This window comes from Strix aluco, chromosome 3, assembly GCF_031877795.1.
Source record: "Strix aluco isolate bStrAlu1 chromosome 3, bStrAlu1.hap1, whole genome shotgun sequence".
Taxonomy (NCBI): Eukaryota; Metazoa; Chordata; class Aves; order Strigiformes; family Strigidae; genus Strix; species Strix aluco.
In genome coordinates, this window is record NC_133933.1 from 130,413,137 (window position 1) to 130,433,404 (window position 20,268).

At 38.5% G+C, this 20,268-nt stretch overlaps 1 protein-coding gene across 8 annotated transcripts in view; it reads left to right on the forward strand.

The window, feature by feature from the left end:
* KIF13B (kinesin family member 13B) overlaps window positions 1-20,268 on the forward strand; it is a 142,587-nt gene that overhangs the window by 75,579 nt on the left and 46,740 nt on the right. For 7 of the 8 annotated variants that reach the window (XM_074820284.1, XM_074820288.1, XM_074820283.1 and 4 more), the window contains 11 exons: window positions 3,060-3,272; window positions 6,157-6,267; window positions 9,109-9,243; window positions 11,155-11,285; window positions 12,357-12,443; window positions 13,390-13,580; window positions 14,416-14,626; window positions 16,016-16,178; window positions 17,200-17,346; window positions 17,843-17,992; window positions 18,666-18,794. In XM_074820284.1, coding sequence (XP_074676385.1) covers window positions 3,060-3,272; window positions 6,157-6,267; window positions 9,109-9,243; window positions 11,155-11,285; window positions 12,357-12,443; window positions 13,390-13,580; window positions 14,416-14,626; window positions 16,016-16,178; window positions 17,200-17,346; window positions 17,843-17,992; window positions 18,666-18,794 — 1,668 coding nt within the window. Of the gene's footprint in view, window positions 1-3,059; window positions 3,273-5,055; window positions 5,193-6,156; window positions 6,268-9,108; window positions 9,244-11,154; window positions 11,286-12,356; window positions 12,444-13,389; window positions 13,581-14,415; window positions 14,627-16,015; window positions 16,179-17,199; window positions 17,347-17,842; window positions 17,993-18,665; window positions 18,795-20,268 lie in introns of those variants that run through there. The other variant, XM_074820291.1, reaches the window with a different exon arrangement.

A 20,268-nucleotide genomic window follows, 5' to 3' on the forward strand; every position in this document is an offset into this window, starting at 1 on the left:
TAAGAGAAATAGTGTCTGTGCTTTTCTGCTTAAAATAAATCCTCATTTCACAGTGTTCCTTGCCCTAAGACTCACTTAGCATTTAAATATCTTTTTGCCTCTATCTATTTACACTGAGTTTTTACTCTAATTAAACAAGTGCTTGTTGGCTCTCTGTAAAGATGGGAACAAAACCAACATGCAGCTTGCTTCAGTTTGCTCCTGTGGCATGTGTGCTTGGGTTCTTGATGTGGCTGTAATAGTCTGAGCAAGCAGAGTGGAAACTTTCCTAACGAATTTCTAGTGGTGTTGTTAGAATTAGTTATGCTGTTCCATTTCTAAACAAATCCAGCAAGCAGACTGAAATTCCTGTTTAGCACCTGTCTGATGCATTGTAGCTGCAATGACGATGGCCATACACAGCACTTGCTTTAGCTCATAAATAGAAGTGCACTTTTGTTCTGCCTTCTTTCAGGCAAACCTTTTTTGTGTCTTTAACATCCAGCCATGTTAAGTACAAACAAAAGGTTTGGGGCTTTTGAATTTTTTACAAACAAGCTCGTTGAAGAGAAGCTTTATTTTGAGAGGGGAAAATTTAAACATTTTTTTTAAATAAAGACCAAAGGAGGGATTTAATAGTTTAAAGAGGCCTGTTTGTAGAAGCCATGAGATGGAGGGCTATCTTTCTCCTGAGCTTTCAACTTTTACTCTGCTTTGGCATCATAATTAAATGTTCTAACCCTAGGAATATCTGTCATATAGGGTCTCTCCACAAATCTGAGAAACCAGTAGCGTTCAGTAGACCTCAAGCTCTAACACTTTTTGTTCAATTTTGTTGAGGATCTTTAGACAAAAGTACCAGGTGAAAAATATTGTTGCAAGAGGAGGCTTGAAGAGAGGCATCAGGTTGTGTGTAGGAAGCAAAATAGCTTGTCAGTGCTTTAACTGCTTGGTTTTATTAAATTGTATTGGCACAAACGTCCCATTTTCCCATTTTAATCAGCCCTGCATGTTTTACTGATGGCTGCTATTAAACATACAATTTCTGATCTCTACATTTTAAGTTGCTTTCACAGTAATCTTGGTGCTAGAGAACACTGATCTAGTTTAGTCTTAGAAATATCTAAATTTACTAATTTCCACTCAGTGTGTCTCTCTATCACATGCAAGCCCGGCCTTTCCAGGGTAATTTGCAGGCGCTGTCTTCACTAATGAGAGGCTGGCTAACTATTAGTCTACCTTTCTTGCTTAACATTAAGGAAACCAGTGAAATCAGCACAGCAGTTTTATGTATAAAACTTTATGGGACAGTCTGGCATTGGGCTTGAATAGCTACAATACAAGAGGAACTTTACTCAATTTATAATGGGTGTTTTGTGAATTACGGTGTATCACTGTAACAGCATTCTCAGCTGCCTGTACAGCAGAGTTGCAATTCAAATAATGAATTAATCCTATTTTGGAGCTAATTAGTGCAGTGAAGGAGGTTTCCAAAGTGCAAACTGTTAAGGTTTGATTTGGAAGCCGAGTACCTGGCCAGATCCCTGATAAACATCTTTTTATGTGGAACAGGGAGTGCAGTTGCGGTGTTGTGCCTAATTTTTGAAAACCCTTGATGGACTGAAGAAAAGTCCTGGCTTCTGTAGAGCCAGAAGTCCTATCGAATGAGTCATGTGGTCTTGTTAGTCTTTAAGTTTTCAATAGATGCTTTGGAAAAACATTTCTGTGTTACAGAGTGGATCCTCCCAAGCCATGTATTTATTGGAGTAAACATTGGTTGCTCCTCAGATGAGAAAAAAAAAAACCCACACTGATATCAGTCAGAAGGCTGTTCTTTTCAATTGACTTCCCTATAAATTCCCTTACCTGCAAGTGCTAACTATGCTGCTGTGCTGAACACTATACAAATGAAATTATATTCTCTACCCAAAGAGCTAGCAGCCCTTTTGCATGACCAGAGACTGCAGAGTGCTACCAATGCAGCAGCGAAGCGACGTCAGTCTGTGTGGTCAATGCTTGTCTGACCACTGGAGCAGCCAGACTGCTGTCAAACTATTTTAGGCATCATGCAGCAAAGAAGAGAGTCTTAAGGAAATACTTAAAGGGGCGTTTTAATGATTGCTAGGGAAAGCTGCGTGTGTGCTTTGTAATTGAAATGGTTAGACAAGCAGCTAATGTAGTCAGATTGTTCTAATGGCAATGCCTGACCTAGATTTCATGGGTTATTGAAGATGAAAGTTAATAGCATGGTTCGTCTCAGAAAGGGATATTGGGTAAAAAATCGAACCAAACAGTACAAAAGATTTGCTGCAAGATTTAAACCAGAATATTTTATCTTTTAGACCGGCCAAAATTGTAAACCACAATTTTGTGATGCATAAAAAGATTGAACGTTTCCTTCCTTCCTCCCCCCACTCCCCTGACACACTGCCTTGCAGGAATGTGGTTTCACGCCCTTCTCTGTCAACCAAATTGCGAAAGGATAATTTCTTACATAACTCGATTTAGATTTGTGAGCTGTGTAATTGGGGGGAAGGAAAGGGCCCCATTCTGAAATGCTTATAAGAATAAAATCAACTGTGTTGTTTGAGGAGATCTTTAAGTAATTTAAATACTTATTGAAGACATCTTGGTTCCAGTCTTTACAATAAGATATTCTGAATTCATCATGATCTTTCCTGAGCAACTTCAGTAGTATCTGAGAAGTTTAATGCTGAAGTGCTTATATTTCTGGTTTATAAACCTAAGCAGAAAACATAGAAGTAAACCTTGGAAGCCCTTACTAAGCACCATAAAGCCCAAAAGAGGGACTGTTTAAACTAAAACTGATCCTGAAAGCCAAGAACGACATTTCCCCAATGTGCTTAAAAAAAAAAATACATTGACAATAACAACTTTCCTTGGTTTACACAGCTTAAAATACTAATTTTGAACTGAGGAACTCTTGACAAAATAGTTTCTGTTATTAGTTGCCCACATCTACTCCGGACCCTAGGTTATTACTTGATGCCTAAGTTCATTGACTGGGTAAAATGAAAGAGACTTTCTGGTTTAATTTTATAACCTCTGCCACTTTCCAGGATAGCCTTGGTGGTAACAGCAAGACTGCCATGGTAGCAACAGTAAGCCCAGCAGCAGATAACTATGATGAGACCCTTTCAACACTGAGGTATGCAGACCGGGCCAAGAACATTGTTAATCATGCCGTGGTGAACGAAGACCCCAACGCTCGCATTATTCGGGAGCTCCGTGAGGAAGTGGAGAAGCTGCGAGAACAGCTCACAAAAGCAGAGGTACAAATTTTAGTCTTGACTATCCAGTAAGTCCTGTAAACCCCATTTGTCAAGGCTTTCTTACCTGGCTCTCGAAAATGAATGCCACAAAGAATTACTACGTGGTATCTGAGAAATCTCCCTTTCTATCACTTCTTCCTAATTTTCTGTACATCAGTCTTGAAACACAGGTGGTAACATGAGATACCAGGTTCTGTTTGAACACCTTGTGTTCATTTTATTTTTATTGCAAGATACAGATCAAAGGCAAGATGACATGAAGGCAGGAACAGGGGTAGAGTCTTAAGATTGTGCAGTTTATAGGCAGAGCTTTGCTGGCATATTTTCAGAATTTTAAGAATTCAGTGTGGCTACATCCTGTGAGATATGAATTCAGTTAAATAACGCTTGCTTACAAGCTTTAACCATTCTCAACTGAATCTCTTACAGGTGCTAGACAATATTATGAATATCTGCATAGCTACCTCAATAAAACTGTGAGAGTGGTCTAAATGTTAGATGAAGGCCAAGAACTAGCGTAATTCTGAGTTCTGTTCTCAAATGTGTCAAAGCAATGGTGATATAATCCATTTTGCAATTCAGAAAAATTATGATTACAGTGTTTGCCTCATGAGGTATATAGGGAATGCTGGCTGTGATATTAGGAATGACTAGTGAATTTTGGACTGTTCTCATTTCAGCTGCCTAATATGCTAAGCATCCAGTAAGTGTATATTGGTTTCTTTAAGGTATCTCAAGTTAAATATCTAAAAATTCCTATAAAATATGAACCACAGACTTAACAGTACTCTGAAGGATGCAAGTATTCCTTACTTGCTTCGTTTGTGAGCATTAATGCCAAAATAATGGCAGCTTTCCAAAGTAATGAAGTAGTGTTTCCTAAATATGAAGTAATAAATATTTCCTTTCCCAAGTATTAATATCCCACCCTAGTTGTCATCTCAATGTCATTGACAAAGAGCATGGAAAAAATGGTGTAGTTTGCTATTAAGAGGCTACACAATAAAAGTCAAAAACCACATTCATTGTCTTGTACTCCTTTCAGTTTATTACATTTGTAGCCCATCTAATTGTTCTTACAGAAATGTGCATAAATAATGGGGTTTTTTTAAGTGAACAAAAACATTGACCCATTATAACAGTCAGGTTACATTTTCAAAGCCCATTTCCAAATACAGAGGTTACCAAGTTGTGCTTTTGGTTTTGTTTTTTTTTTTTTCCTTTTGGTGTCAGTATCCTTTTCTCTCCTAACCAGCTAAGGCAAACAGAACTTGACAGTTCACTTCCCCCCTTTTTTAATCCACACAATTTGATCATTTTTGTCAAAATTAATATCACATGTTTTAATTTGTCTGTGCCAAGACCACCAGCTTGTCCTTCCTAAGCTGGGAATTGGAACTAACCGCTTTTAGCAGCGCAGCATACCTGCTGGTCTGGTGTGAATCTGGGCCCATATATCTATTGTTTATATAAACATTGTAAGGAGTGAGGACGATTACCTAGCTCATTTGACATCTGAAGCATGTGAGTTTGCCCCAGGTCCAAATAAATGGACAAACAAGACTTAGCTGGGTTTCATCCTCCTGTCCTGCCCCATAATGTCCAGTACCTTTGCACCTATCACATTTTATCAGTCATAATAAATCTTTGTTCTGGAGATTGCCTTGGCTTCACTCTCCTTCCTGGGTGGAATTCATGTTCCCTTTTACTCTGTATTTAGGTATTTCAGACATTCAACCAGAAAAAGACTACGCGGGACACATGAGCTGACAGTTTCTAGACTGTTGTGTCTTGAGGCAAAGGAAACTCCTGTCTTAAAACAGGATTTTCTACTCCTGACACTTGCTCCTTTTCTTGAACGAACTGCACTGTAATGAGGCCACTCTGATTTTGAGTCCTGTGGGGAATTTTGGTTTTGTGGTAAGGGAATATCTGATGGAGAACGATGCTTGCATTGTTTAATCAGCATTGCATAAGTACCTACCAGCCAAAACCATTTTCATCTTGTTAGCAGTAATGAAATAATGACATAAGGAAGTCCGTAGGCTTCCTGTTCAAGGTAGTAGGGGAGGAATATGCCAGTACCAAGACTGGAGGAAGTAAATATATGTAGTATAAAAATGTTGATGTCCTTTCAGTTCTTGGAGTGTCTGATGGGTGGCAGTGGGGGTGTCTTCTTATTCTCAAGTTAGTCCTTGAATGGAACAGGGGTCTTTGACTCTTTCACAAAATAAAATCAGAGCTGTGATAGATCAGTGACAAAATCAAATTCCAGTGTCCAGAAGCACATCGTAAGGCTTCTGATAGCCACTCTGTAAAATGCATATGTAGAGGTAGATAACCAGAATGCCATGGATGCCTTGATATTTGCTATAGAAAGAAAAAATCACACCCATCACGCCGTATCAAAATGAACAATAAAAACGTTTTGGTGGCATGGCAGTTTAAGTGACTGAGATGTTAAGTGCCATTTTGAGGGAACAACAGCTGAGACAATGGTGGCCAGCCAGATCAGCAGTATCTTCAGAAGGAAGACTGTTTTAGATAGGAGTTGTTCGGGATACTTGTATTGGCGTAGAAATGAGATTAGTTTGCCTTTGAATATCTTTGAATATCAGTGCAAATCTGCCAGTATCATGTAATTGGTTTGCACTGAAGTGTATAAACTCCACTTTAGCATCTGTACTTGAAGCTAATTAACTTTTTGATGGATTCTGCATTAATATGCAATATGTATTTTAAAAAAACCCCTTTACTTACCAATAAGTATGCCTTGGAAAATGAGTAAAGTTATGGTTCCTTTTTTCCCCCATCTGTGTGACAGTGATGGGAAAAAAACAAAGCACAACAACCTTTCCTTTTTTATTTTCTTTTATTTTTGCAGGCTATGAAATCACCAGAATTAAAAGAACGATTGGAGGAATCAGAAAAGTTGATTCAGGAAATGACTGTGACCTGGGAAGAAAAATTAAGAAAAACTGAAGAGATAGCACAGGTTGGCTGCTTTCTTTTTTTATGAAAAATAGGTTTGTTTCCTTTGTCTGTCAGTTCATAGAGATTGTCTGAATCTCTCCCCACATTAATGGGTAAGTAGGTCAAGCTTACTGCCCTTTTGAAAGGCTTCACTTAATTCCTGTGATAGCTGGGTGCCTCCCAGATTACTATTCCAATGACAATAATGAATTGTCACTGTATGCAAATGGAGAAGTTACTTTAAAAAAATAATAATCCATGGATGAGAGGATTACAGGGGTTTTATATTCTTCAGACAGTAAAATTGTTGTTTGTGATGAAGGATGGAGTGTTGAGAGCGTTACATGCAAGGTTATGTACAGAGTGCCTCAATACCCAAGGCAAAGGGCATTCAAAGTATTAAAAAATAAAACTGTTCAGGATTCCTGTGTGTTTTAATACCTCTTACACTGATATTTAGGGCATCAGACCATAATTGAGTATGATGGTTATGTTGAAAAATTGTGCAGGTTCACCACGATTATTGCATGACACTTCCAATTCTTACCACACAAATGCTGATGTATATGTTTGCAGTAGGGAGCTTTTGAGCAGGAGGAGTGATGAATAGTGTGTAATAAATAAGGAAAAAATGGAGCCTCTGATGCAAAAGCATCTTGTAGATGATGTAATCAGAATAGACTGTTGACTTTAAAGATCCATTGTCAGAAATGCTGCTTGTGACTATGAGGGCTTCCTGGCTTTCAAGGCAGACTTACACCATGAATTCTCCTTTCTGTGTATAAGGGTGAATAATAATAGTAATAATAATAAAAACTCTGCTCTCATCCTACACAATAGTTTCTAGGCATAGAAACCCTGAGTGCGCAAGGAGGCTGAAAAAATGGAGTAATATGCTCAATGGTACAGACTAAGTCTGCCCTGCTGTTTGCATATAGCTGCTGGTTTTAGCTCTCTTCCTCTTTGTCTCAAATTCTCAGTGTGTTATGATGTTTCAGAGCTGGGAGTTTCATGAGCTTTGCAGTTTCATGAGCTTTGCGGTTGTAGGGAAGTGATTTTTTTTTTTTTCAGAGGAGGGATAAGGAATAGTGTTTGTGCAGTATAAGGCTGTTTCAGGACCACTTGGAAGCCAGTGGAAGGAACCTCCTGTCATCTTCCATAAGCTAATGGAGGCCCAAGGTTAAAAGCATTTATATCATAGCCTGTCAAGTGATATTTTTTTTTTTTTTGGCCAGCATCCATTAACATCTGTCTGTCAAATTGTAGCAGGGTAGGATGGAGAGATAATTTTAGATCTTTGAGGAAAAGAGGATTCCTCATGAAGAATGAGGGCAATCGAAGAGGCAGTTTGTAGAAGTGGAGTGGCAATAAGGGCTCAAAGCCTTAAAGACTGTATGAACATGCAATTTTTCACGTTTTCAGTGAGTATTTGACATACTTTTAATGTATTTTGAATGTTTAAGTTAGTTAACATTAGGTCTTGAGCAAAAGTTAACAGAAGTTGGCTCATGTTCTTTAAGTTAATCCTATGAGATTCAGACTGTGGGCCAAGTTGTCCTTTGGGCAACATGCTCTTTATCTCTGTAGATAGTAAGGAATTATGTGAACTTCAGAGCCTGGCACTGATGATTGGAAGAGAGATCTTTGACATCGCACTGCAGTTTTTCCTCTGTTCTTTGTGTTTTGTTTTTATTTCTCTCTCTCGTACACACAACTTTTCCTTACAAGGACATTACATTGGTTTTGTAAGTGTGTGGGGAGACAGGGTAAAGAAAATCAAGAGTTAGTTGTACTTGCCATTCTTTGCAATTTTAATCTTGATTAGACCTGGTACAACTCCAGGGCTGAACAGAGAATTATACCAAATAGTATAAAATACTAAGGTTTTTTAATACAAAGCAGACTGGTAGGTGGAGGTCAGAACCTTAATAAACATTCCAGCATTACCCCTACATAATTTCTGATAATTTTTATTTGAAAGTCTCAGCATCACAGGGAAAGCACTGTAGGTCTCTTGTGGTTTTTTTAGTTACTCGGTTTACCCTCTCCTGTTTCTGCTTCTCTCTAGTAATTCTCTGAGAGGTCTCCCATGTTTATTTTTTAAATTTTGTTTGCTATTGTGGCTAGTGAGTCACATTTCAGCTTCTGTATGATCCTGAGAACAATTCTCAACTTTTTTTTTTTTTTTGTTCTGGTAGAAGAATCCCTTTCTGTTCTTAAGTCAGAAATGTTTAATGTTCCTCTTTCACTTCCCTTTGAAAGATGTACATTTTTGCACAGTAATGCTTTGTTGTTGAATTCTATGAAGTCTATTGACAAGAACAAAACACCATCCAAAATGCTACTATTCTTGTTCAGCAGGAAGTGTTATTTGCATTACTTAAATAGCAGGTTGCCAGTTTTTTGTCATTTTGATTGCTCTGGAATAAAAGATAGACACGGAGCTTGACTTGGCAGGGATTTAACTTAACTTGTTGCTTTTTAGCTCAAAAGAGAAAATAAAGGGCTCTAGAGATGTCTTTGTGGTAGCATTTTTGCGGTTCCAGTGAGGTCATGGAGAAGCTCCTACAGTACTGTAGTGTGCTGCTCTCAGCTGTTTTCTTTTCTCACTAAGAAGATGCAACTGTGTGAGACCATAGCACGTAGCCCTCTGAGACCAGAGGTGGAAGGACAAGAGAAATTACAGATATTCTGATCAAAGCTTGATACAACTAAGGCTTTTGTGTCTAATCTACTGCAGAAGAAAGTTACCTTTTTCAGAAGTAGCAGTGCATCATTTTGTTTTGTGGCTTTGGCAGATAGGAATTAATTTCTCAAGGGCTATACGTCAATCAGCTTAATTTTGATGGCTACTCTCTTACAGGAGCGTCAGAAACAGTTGGAAAGCCTTGGCATATCTCTTCAGTCTTCTGGAATAAAAGTTGGGGATAATAAGTGCTTCCTGGTTAATTTGAATGCAGATCCAGCTCTCAATGAACTTCTGGTATACTATTTAAAGGTAAAAATAAATATTGATATATAACTTTTTTTTTTAAATAGAATTGGGCATCTAATACCGTTGGCAGAGATGTACTTAGATAATTTTATAAAAACTGCATATCTAAGGCATTCTCCAGTATTCACTGCTTCATTAAAAATAACATGAGTACAACCTTTTTATTTCAAATTTAATTCTTCATAGCAGAGGAAGGTTTGGGGATGTTATGTTTTTGTTTTGTTTCTTGAAAGAAATCTAAAGGTTTTATGCCAATTTCCACAAGGTTTCACCCAGAAAATTGTTTTATTTAAAGACTGGGCATACCAGTAATCTTCTGTGTGTGTAGTCCAAATTCTGACCACTGTCTTCAGTTTACAAAATGCATTTTTATTCCTCTTCATGCAGCTTGCCAGGAGAGAAAATCAAGTTCTGTTCTGCCTTAGCACTTCTGCTGATATGCAGTCCCTGTTACTGATGTTAAACATAAAACACGTGACGTGACTTTTGGACTCCGCACTGAAACATTTGGGCGGTTTAGTCTAGTTTAACAAACTGTGGACGTGGTCTGGAGTCAGGAGGAGAAACGAGGTGCAACCATTTTTAAATCACATGTTAGAGTACAAGTTCTAAAAATTTAGCAGTGAAAGAACATTGGCAGTTTGAACTCCGCATTAAATCATTCTCTTCTCTTTGAAATGGTCTGTAGTAACTCTCAAAACAGCCACAAAATTAGCAATTGGGCTGAAAGATGGTTTTGGTTTAGTCGGTCTTAGGAAGTACATGATCCTCTTTTATATCAGTCATCGTTGCTCTGTGACATCTCAATGAAAACAAGGGAAAGAGCTTTCTCAATGTTCTATCTGCTAAAAAACATTAAAAAGGACAAGAGAGCCGAGCTGAGGTTTTGGGAGAAAAATTGAATCCTTTCCCAGACGCCTTGCACGTAGGTGTCCAGAGTGTGACTCAAGCTGCTAAATCAGCCTTGACACTGACGGCTATTGAAGCAGAGCCGACTTCTGTGGTGTTCATTGTGAACACACAACAAGAGCACGCTGAAGCCAAAGCCTGCTCAGAAACCAGGGCTTGCCCCATCACTACCAACAGAAAAGTCTCAGCTGGTACTGTGGTACTTTCCTTTCCTAGAGGAAATCCCTTTGCATGGGGTAAGTTTTGTGTGTTTCTGATAGTCTTTATTATTTTTTTTAAGAACACAAATTGTTGGTGAGAATTTTGGTGTAGAAATCCCTGTTCTTTGAAATTCTTTCATTAAAATGACTTACACCTATTCTGCCTGAAATCCTGAGATTAAACTCTTGCTTCTCAGAGTAAATGTCTTGCCCACATTCTCTTTAATGCTGAGCTGCATATGTACTAGATATTAAAAGTGCTGAAGAACAGCTTGATCTGAGTTATTTAAACTATTGTATTTATTCCTCAAAAATTGCTTAGAGATGCCTAAAAAAGAAGTGGATGAATTGGGGCATGTGTGGAGTCATCCTTCATCTGCCAAATCCCTCATGCCTCAAGTACTTTAGGAATTTCCTAACCTGTTGGATGATCTAAGTGGAACCTGTGTAGTAGCCATGGATCTAACCACTGTGAACCTGTCTTAATTCCTCTTTGAACTCCTTTATACTTTTGACTTCTACAACATCCCGAGGCACTGAATTCCACAATTAAGTTATAGAAACCTCTTGTCTTTGGATTTAACCGTTGCCTATAAACTTTCCTGCGTGCTCCCTACTTGTTACTGTAAGACAAAGCAAGGATTTACTTGCAACGTTTCATTCTCCTTTTTGCCTCTAAGGGAGGTATTGAACAGCTTTCAAATTTTGGAACTAGAAGACAAGATACATCCAGAAGGAGAATGGATGAGTTAAACTAGTGAATTTTTGCAATTCATTGCTAACATCTGAATTAATTTTTCCCCAGGAGCACACATTAATAGGCTCAGACAACTCTCAAGATATCCAGCTATGTGGAATGGGAATTCTTCCTGAACACTGCATTATAGACATCACCCCAGAAGGACAGGTTATGTTAACACCTCAAAAAAATACTAGGTAAAGGAATAAAATGCAGTTCGAGTTGTATAATAACTGTAGTTTTAGCTAGTATTTTATGATTAGTGGTGCAAAAGATAATCTGATAAAAGATAAAATGATAAAGAATAATTTTTCCTATGTATTCTGAAATAAGAAAATTCTACTTCTTGTACCCTGCTTTTACATTTTGCATTAATTGTCATCTACCCCTCTGTCAACTCATATCTTTTGTTCTAATGAGATTTCTTTCAGTGATGGTGTTTGTAGTCTTTAAGTTTTCAAAGAGAGGATGAGTAAATTGCATATGCTTTCAGCAACTAGATACTGATTTGCAGCTGTGTAGATGTAACTATCGAAATTTGAATTAATTTTCTAGGAAATCTGTTGATATGCAAAGAAGCTGCTGAAGCATTTGTTGCTTTATTTGATTAAGTAGCAGTACTTGAAAAGCAGATGGTATAGTCAAATCGATCACAAAATTACATGCATTGTCAGCATCTCCAATAATTTATTGTTAGATACACAAAACTCAACAATTTCACATTTACCCCGATTTGTAGTTGATCCTGCTTTGAGCAAGAGATTGAACTGGATGACATCCTGAGATTCCCTTCAAATTTGAGTTACCCTATCATCCTGTTTTCAGACTTAATCTGACTCTGAAATAAAAATAGTTTCCGATTATACAAAGTAGTTTATTGTCTTTATATAGCAAAGGTCTCTGATGTCTTACTCAAATGTTTCTATTTTGTGTCTGTATTTCAACGTAGTGCAAAAAGTGTTTATTTCCAGTGATGACATCTTTTTTTTAGGCCCCTCATTTTTAAGATCTAATTATACTCCCCAGACATAGCTGTCATATCTGTCCAAAAGTATTGAACTCCGTAAGCTTAAGCAGTCAAAAGAAGCTGAGTCTGAGGAGTTTATGAAACAGTACAGGCTAGATCAGTGAAGTTTCTGGGGATATTTTGCCTGTTTGCAACCCATAAACCTGTTCTCCTACCTTAACTAGTTACAATACAGTAGTATTGGAAAAAAACCCGAAGCCTTATGTGGATGCATTTGCTTCAGATTTTTGCCTTTTCACAGGACATTTGTAAATGGTTCTGCTGTCGTGTGTCCTATCCAGCTACATCACGGAGACAGAATACTGTGGGGAAACAACCACTTCTTCAGGTACAAAAGTTATTAAAGAAATTGTTTTATCTTAAGGTATATGGAGAATGTCAGTGGAGCGTTCAAACTGCAGGGGGAGGTGATTTCTTTTTCATTGGGATTATAAAGGCAATGCTGATGACTGTTCTTGGATGCTAAATGTTACAGCAACTGTGTGTGATTTTAGAGCATTAGGTTGACTTAACTTCTTGTATTTTCAAGGGACTATAACCTTGCTGATGAGGGCCTTGCTGTAGTTATCAGTACTATTATCTCACTGAAGAGATTTAATTTTTGAGCTGGTAACTTTACTGTGGTTTGGTACCACATACTAAGTACTTTCTCTCCCACAGTGAAAATATTACACCCAAGCTTTGACTTGGATAGGTTGCCTTTTGGATTTTGCAGGTAAGGTGTTAGATTTTGACCTATGTTATACAGTGATCTGGGTCTTACAAGGTTGCTGTGTTCCCTGGAATTCCAGCTCCAGCCATACCTACAACCTTCCTGTATCAGACAGGATCACTGGTAGAGGTTTTCTCTGGAAGACTCTATTCTTGAAACCCTCTGTGGCTGGTCTGAAATGCTTTAAAGATCAGTGGACTTAAATGATAATCTAAAACTTTTATGCTTGAAAGAAGAATCAGCATTAAAAGTGGGATAATTTCATTATTGCCTCTAAGTTATTTGGATATGGGACGACTGACAAAATTCATGAGTATCTAAACTATATGTTTAGTAATATCAGGTACTCTCTGTTATTAGAGTGTAGAACGGATTAGTTAGTTTGTCTTGAACTCCCCTGTTTACCCTGAAGAAAACTACACTCACAGGAGATCAACAAATTTTGAAAGGGAAAAATCCACTGATTTGGATAATTACTTAATTTTAATAATCTTTGAGAGGAGCCCTTTGTTTCAGGGTTGAACAATTAATAGTTCTTTAAAAATTTTCCTCTTATTTAAAGGCTGAATTTGCCAAAGAAGAAAAAGAAAGCAGATCATGAGGATGAAGAGCGAGACAACTCAATGAAGTGCAGTAATAGTGTTGAGCAGCTGGACACAGATGGAGACAATTCCAGTGAAGTGTCTAGTGAGATTAACTTCAGCTATGAATATGCCCAGATGGAAGTCACTATGAAGGCACTTGGTAGTAATGGTAAGAGGCAACAGAAATTAATTGGAAATATGTACAGAATATGAGGTTAACATCTTCAGGGACTCCTAACCACAAACTGTTTCCCTTATAACTTCCTACTGGAGAGTTTTTTCTTGTGAATGACTCATCATAGCCATTTTTGCACTTGAGGGGAAAGAAACCATTGCAGACTGTTTTGTTTGGCAGTTCTTGTTGAGGCAAAATCCAAAACTGGAATATTGGTGGCACTACGGCCTCAAATCAAAGTGTTTTCACTTTGTTGTTTATTTTTCTTGTGTTATGTCTCAGTTAGACATTAACTGTAGTGATTTCTGTCTCGGAAACCATGTTCTTTAGTTTTTGTGGTCTTACATAGCTGTCCCAGAATGACATTATTTTGGGAAACAGGAAGAATGTTTTTTTCAGCTTGGTCTTTCCCTTTTCTCAATTCTCTTAAATCATCCATTCAATCTGCTCTGCAGATGTTTATTTTGCTCCACAGTTCAGCAACATTTTTTAATATGCATTACAACGAAAATATAATGTCTCCCTGCTTTTATATGATAACAATGTTTACTGTTTAGGATGTTCCTCACCATGGATTTCAGTGGCTCTGCAGGCTCTAACATGAATAACTGCAGATACAGAATGGGGAAGGGAACTACCAAATCACAGTAAATTGTGCCTCGCCCAAGGTCATACAGCACATCTGTAGCAGAACGTGGGAAAGATCTCATCTTTCCAAGTCCCCCATCTCTGCCCCATATTCATTACATGACTGTTTCCATTTAATTTTATGGTTACCAGGTATTACCAGGTATGGTTACCAGCTTTTTTATTTTCAACATCTGATTAGATCCAATGCAGTCAATCTTGCAAAGCCTGGAGCAGCAGCATGAAGAGGAGAAGAGATCTGCACTTGAACGCCAGAGACTGATGTATGAACATGAACTGGAGCAGTTACGAAGGCGATTGTCGCCAGAGAAGCAGCAATTCCGCAGCATGGACAGGTTCTCCTTTCATTCTCCCAGCGCTCAGCAGCGCTTACGGCAGTGGGCGGAGGAGAGGTGGGTGATCAAATCTGACCATGAGGAGTGTTCGTTTAAAGTTCTTCAGTGCTAGCAAATTTTGCAAGTTTTTAATTTTTAACAAGAGGGAATGGCTTTAAACTGCAACAGGGGAGGTTCAGACTGGACATTAGGAACAAATTTTCCCAGAAAGAGTGGTCAGAGTGGAATAGGCTGCCCAGGGAGGGGGTGGAGTCCCCATCCCTGGGTGTGTTTAAGGGCCGTTTGGATGAGCTGTTGGGGGATGTGGTGTAGGGGAGAACTTTGTAGAGTCAGGCTGAGGGTTGGACTCGATGATCCCAAGGGGCTTTTCCAACCTGAATGATTCTGTGATTCTGTAATTGCATTGCACACCTTTGCCAAATTTCTGAGAGGACTCCTGTGAGGGTTGGGGAGGACAGCAAAAATATTAGTATAAGAACAATCAGACCTATAATGTTACAAAAGATGAGAAAGAATGAGTGCCTACTTTGTTTTTAAGGAGAAATTCTATCCTGATTGGTAAAAAATTTGACTAAAGATGGGGTGATTGGAAGAAATTTCGGGACTCCTATATGAGTTTGTTCTTCTGTGGATCATGACTCAGCTGCTGGAAGGTTGTTTTTCCTTTTGACTCACATCCACCTGTCTGACCTGGGCAGGTCCTGGCAACCAGAAGTGTGCAGAAAGAGAAGGGAGTACGAGGATGGTACAAAGAATTTTGATCCAGAGCATTGCAAAAAACTGTTAATAACCACAGAGGGGCCACTGTCCTCTTTGCCTCTTCCTGGGCAATTGCACTGAGGTTATTTACTTCAGCCTCTAAATGATTGTTTCCAGTATTACTGTCAGAAAGAGCAGCTGCAGGAGGAAGGTGAAATGTACCCTAAAACTCTGAGTATGGTAAAGACATTGTAATGAGAAAATACAAATCTAATTTATATGCCTAGAGAAGCAATTTTTGAAATAGAAAATATTTGAGACAGTCTAACAAGGTGTTAGCTGTGTGTCTGGAATATTTTGTGGTACCAGATTCCTGTGCTGCACAGTTGGCGATCTCTCACACTTGTCAGGAAGGCCAGTGAGCAAGTGGGTCATGGTGTCTGAATAAACCATCTGTAAGATGGAACATCCACATCTGTGGTGGGGAAACTCTGGAATAAGCCACACAAGAGCTGACTGTTCAGCAGATGCATGGAGAAGTGTCCAAAGCCAGCAGTATGCTAAATTTGTACAGATAATTATTTTTTTCCCCCAAGAAAATGCAATTTAATTCACCTGATTTTTTTTTGTGTTAAAAAGCTGAATGTTAAGACATCTTCCTGTCAAGTATTGATTTGCTTGCACTCAGTTTCAATACTTAAATGCCATAATTTTTCCCATCTCTCCCCTCAAATCCCCTTTTTACAGAGAAGAAATGTTGACCCACAGCCTGAGAAAGCTGAGAGAGCAGATTGTTAAAGCCAATTTATACGTGAGAGAAGCCAATTTTATTGGAGAGGAATTGGACAAGAGAACAGAATATAAAGTTACCCTCCAGATCCCAGCTTCAAGCCTTAATGCTAACAGTAAGGTAAGATAGCCCTGATGGAACTAAATTATTGTTCAGTAAGTTTGCCCCTCAGCGTTTATATTTGTTATATTTTGATTTTAATGGTCTAGATGGTTTGCTAGTCTGTTCATGTGCACTAAATAGGGCTCTGTTCAGCGCATGCTACATCCTTACCTTAGTTTTTTACCATGAAAATCTTACAGTGTGCTAGCTTACTGAGAAATGTTTTGGTGCGAGACCTTTCCCCTGGTGTTGGAAGTTCACACTTGCTTCTGTTGCCGTGATAAAATATGGGCAGGGTAGGTAACATCTATTTCAAGTATATACCATCACCTTGTGGACATTTGGCTTTACATCAGCCTGATGAGCTGAGAAAATGCTGTCATCCCCATTGTGCAGGGAGGAACTGGATTATTTGTTCCAGGTATCTTAGAAATTTTGAAAGGAGGGAACTGAACCCAGACTTCCATGTCTCAGGCTGGCTCCCTAAGGTGGTATTATTTTTGTTCTTGAGGTCAGCTCAATATTTTGGTGATACTCAGGCCATCGTTAGTACAGTAGATGTATTTTATTCCAGGATTATAATTTTTATCAATTACTTTAGAAATTTCTCTCTTCTGCTTTTTTTTCTTGCAGCCTTCGGGCACATCTAGAAACAGGCTGGTAAAGAGGGTTAAGCATCTGCACTAGTTGAAAGTTGCAGACAGTAGTAACCTTAGCTGGAACTCCAAGCCTGCTGTAACTTGGGAATATTTGTGAAATGCTTAAATGTTCCTATTTCCAACACTTATGTAAGATGAAAATCCACAGAAACTAGTGGCCGTAGCTGTGATTAGACTTTGCAGTTAAACTGAACATGGATATACTGTGACAGCCGAACTCAGAGACTGTCACGCTTGAATTTTGTTGCCCAAGCTAGAATAAAAAAAGAACAAATTCCAGGCTTTTCCCAAAGGTGTTCTCAGTTTTGTATTGGTTTTAAACTATTGCTTCCCTGTTGTGACACAAATTCCTTATTGATATCTCTTTAATTGTTTCACAGAGAGGTGCAATTCTCAGTGAGCCTGCTATTCAGGTGAGAAGAAAAGGGAAAGGCAAGCAGATTTGGTCACTGGAAAAGCTGGAGAATCGATTGGTAGATATGAGGGATCTTTACCAGGAGTGGAAAGACTGTGAGGAAGACAACCCAGTAAGTAAAAATTTCTCCAGTATTGTGCTGATAGAATTACATCCCTGTGAAAATTCTTTTGTTTAAGTAGATGTGAGAAAATCTTGGGGGCGGGGGGAGGAGGTGCACGCAAAGAGGTTAAGTTTTCCTGAGCCTTTGCTTTTCCTAGTACCGAAGTGGACCTTCAGCATTTCATTAACCCTTATCTTGTCACTCTGATGCTTGTTTGCATGCATAGTTTAATGACCAAACCGAGCATACAATAAGAAGCAGTAAGTAAACACAACAGGAGCTGATATTCAGGCTGGCTTCTCTGATCTGACAACATTAAAGAGAACTTGCTGAGGACAGGCCTTATGCTCGATCCGAAGAAAAACTCAAGCTTCCGTTCTTCTTGTGATCTAATCTAGCCTCTTGCTTGAGTCAGTTTTTCTTTCATTAGGCTGGTTGTGCAATACTTTGAAAACTGTTTCATGAAAAGCTTGTTTTTCTTACATTATTCTGAATTTGATTGAAGGTGATGAGAGCTTACTTCAGGCGAGCTGATCCGTTCTACGACGAGCAGGAAAACCACAGCCTTATCGGAGTAGCCAATGTTTTTCTTGAGTGCCTGTTCTATGATGTGAAGCTACAATATGCTGTTCCAATCATCAATCAGAAGGGAGAGGTTTGTCATTTTTCTGTAATCTGTCCTTACTCAACTATTTAATTACAGCCCATTATTACCAGTATATAGTAGATATTTTTCAGTTTCATGTGCCCAAGCTCTTTGCTAACAATTTGGAATTACGCAAATCCCATAATACCTTACTAGAGTTGTTTAGACAGCTCTGAATTCCAGCATTGTGAAGATTGTGAAAGGAAGAAGCTTTGTGAGCACCTTTCTGAACGAAGCAGCCCCAAATAAGTTCTTAGTAGAATGAGTATGAGTTATAGCTCCACTGGCTTTCACTGAGTACCATCAAGAATAGGCACTTAAATATATACTGCAAGAACAACTTCAAAGGCAGCTAGAACATACCAGGCAACATTCTCTGTGCTCTGCATCACCTGTGCACTTCGCAGACTCTTTAGAGACTGGTATGAAGGTGAGGATGATTGCAGTATGCTGTTCCCAAAGTCACTCTAGTGGCCAATTTCTTGATGATTTTACTACAGAGGCACTTTGATTCTTGCTCCAAACTGTTCTTCATCTGGTGCAACAAATTCATAGTGCAAAACAATAGCAAGGAATAAAATGTTTTCTGCTTATAAACTGGAAACAGCAGTAGTTACCTGAAAAGGGATGAACCTGTCGCTGTTTTCTGGCACACAAGTAACTCTTACTTCTCTCTTCTTAGGTGTCAGGTCGTCTCCACATTGAAGTTGTTCGAGTGAGTGGAGAGATAGATGACAGGTTGGTTGGAGGCGAGGATAGTCCAGACTATTCAAATGAAAATGACACTCAGGAGAGAAAACTTGTCTGCAGGGTGAGTTCCAGATATATCCCAACCTCTGAGCTACCTTCTGTCTTTCCATCCCAAGTCTTAGAGAAGTCCCTGGCACATTGGCTTCTGGAGATTAGATGTCTCTTTGTAGCCTCAGGCACCAGGTTCGCTTCCAGTACGCAGCTACACGGGCAGAGTCCTGTCTTTAAACTCATTGACTGACTATATGAAACTGTATTGATGTTTCAGGATTTAAAAAAAAAAAAGGCAAATATTTAGCTGTACCTAAATTCACTTGTATGTACAGAGTTTAATACTTTTGCTGTATTTGTTTCATGGCTTTACGTAATGTCCTCGTGCCCAGCATTTGGCCTGAAGTGCTGCTGCGTGGTCTTTTCTCAGGTATTTTGTTTCTGGAGTGGCTGAAATAATAGACTACTAGATGGTTTTTATTTCTTTCAATCTCCCATTATTTTTTTTTAAATCTGCAAGGTATTCATTAAACTGTATTTACATGCATTCAGTCTTATCCTAGACAGTTTATTGTAGTCTTGGAAGACATGAAAGATCTGTGCACTAGGGTTGGAGCTACAATATCTAATTCAAAAGGAGTCACAGAATCTGATAAAAATCCCATTTTCTCTCCAAATCATTCTCTCTCAATATGTGTGTTTAAATATTCAGTATTTTGTGAAATATATACAGGTGTGTCTATAATTGTTAATACTTCCTGCTAACTTTCTTTTTATTATTTAGTGTCAGTTCTGTGTTGTAGTAAAATGCAAGATAGGCCAAGCTACAGATAAGAAAAGAGGGAGGCAAAAAGCACTAGAGGGAGTGGTCCCCAACTTTGCTGGCTCTGAACAACATGAACAATTTGGTGGCAATTGTACTCTTTTTCACTTTTTATTCTGTCCCATAGAGCTCCATGTGCTTGCAAGCAGTATGTGGCATTGGTTGCAGGAAACATTCTGAGGATCTGAGTGCTGCCTTACTATAAGAATTTGATCTTAATTTGACAAATGGAGAATAGAAATTTATTAAATAGTATGGTTAATATGATGGCCTTGTTTAGATCAGAAGGTGTATTTAAAACATGTTGTTTCTATTTAGCCTTCATTTTGAAAAAGAGGGGACAGGCTACTTTTGTATTGTTGAGGTTATTTTTGTATTGTTTCTAGCATCACAGAATAACGACAAGTCATATCTTGAAACAACTATTTTGCAGAATAAAGGAGCCAGTTTTGGTAGAAGTTTGAGATTTTTATTGTAGTCCTCTTCAGTTACAACGTGTTTGGTGCATCTCACCATTAAAAATTAACGAAATGTTTTTGGTGTGTTTGTAAAGTTCAGCCCTTCAGCTTTCACTCCCAAGAACTATGTCCCTTGTGACATCTAGTGGCGATGTTCAGCTGGTGCATGCCAAATATTGTCTCCTATATATATTAATGCAGAAATTTATATTTTCTAGTTTTTTGTGCTTTTTTTTTGGTTATTATTTGCAGTGCAACATAAT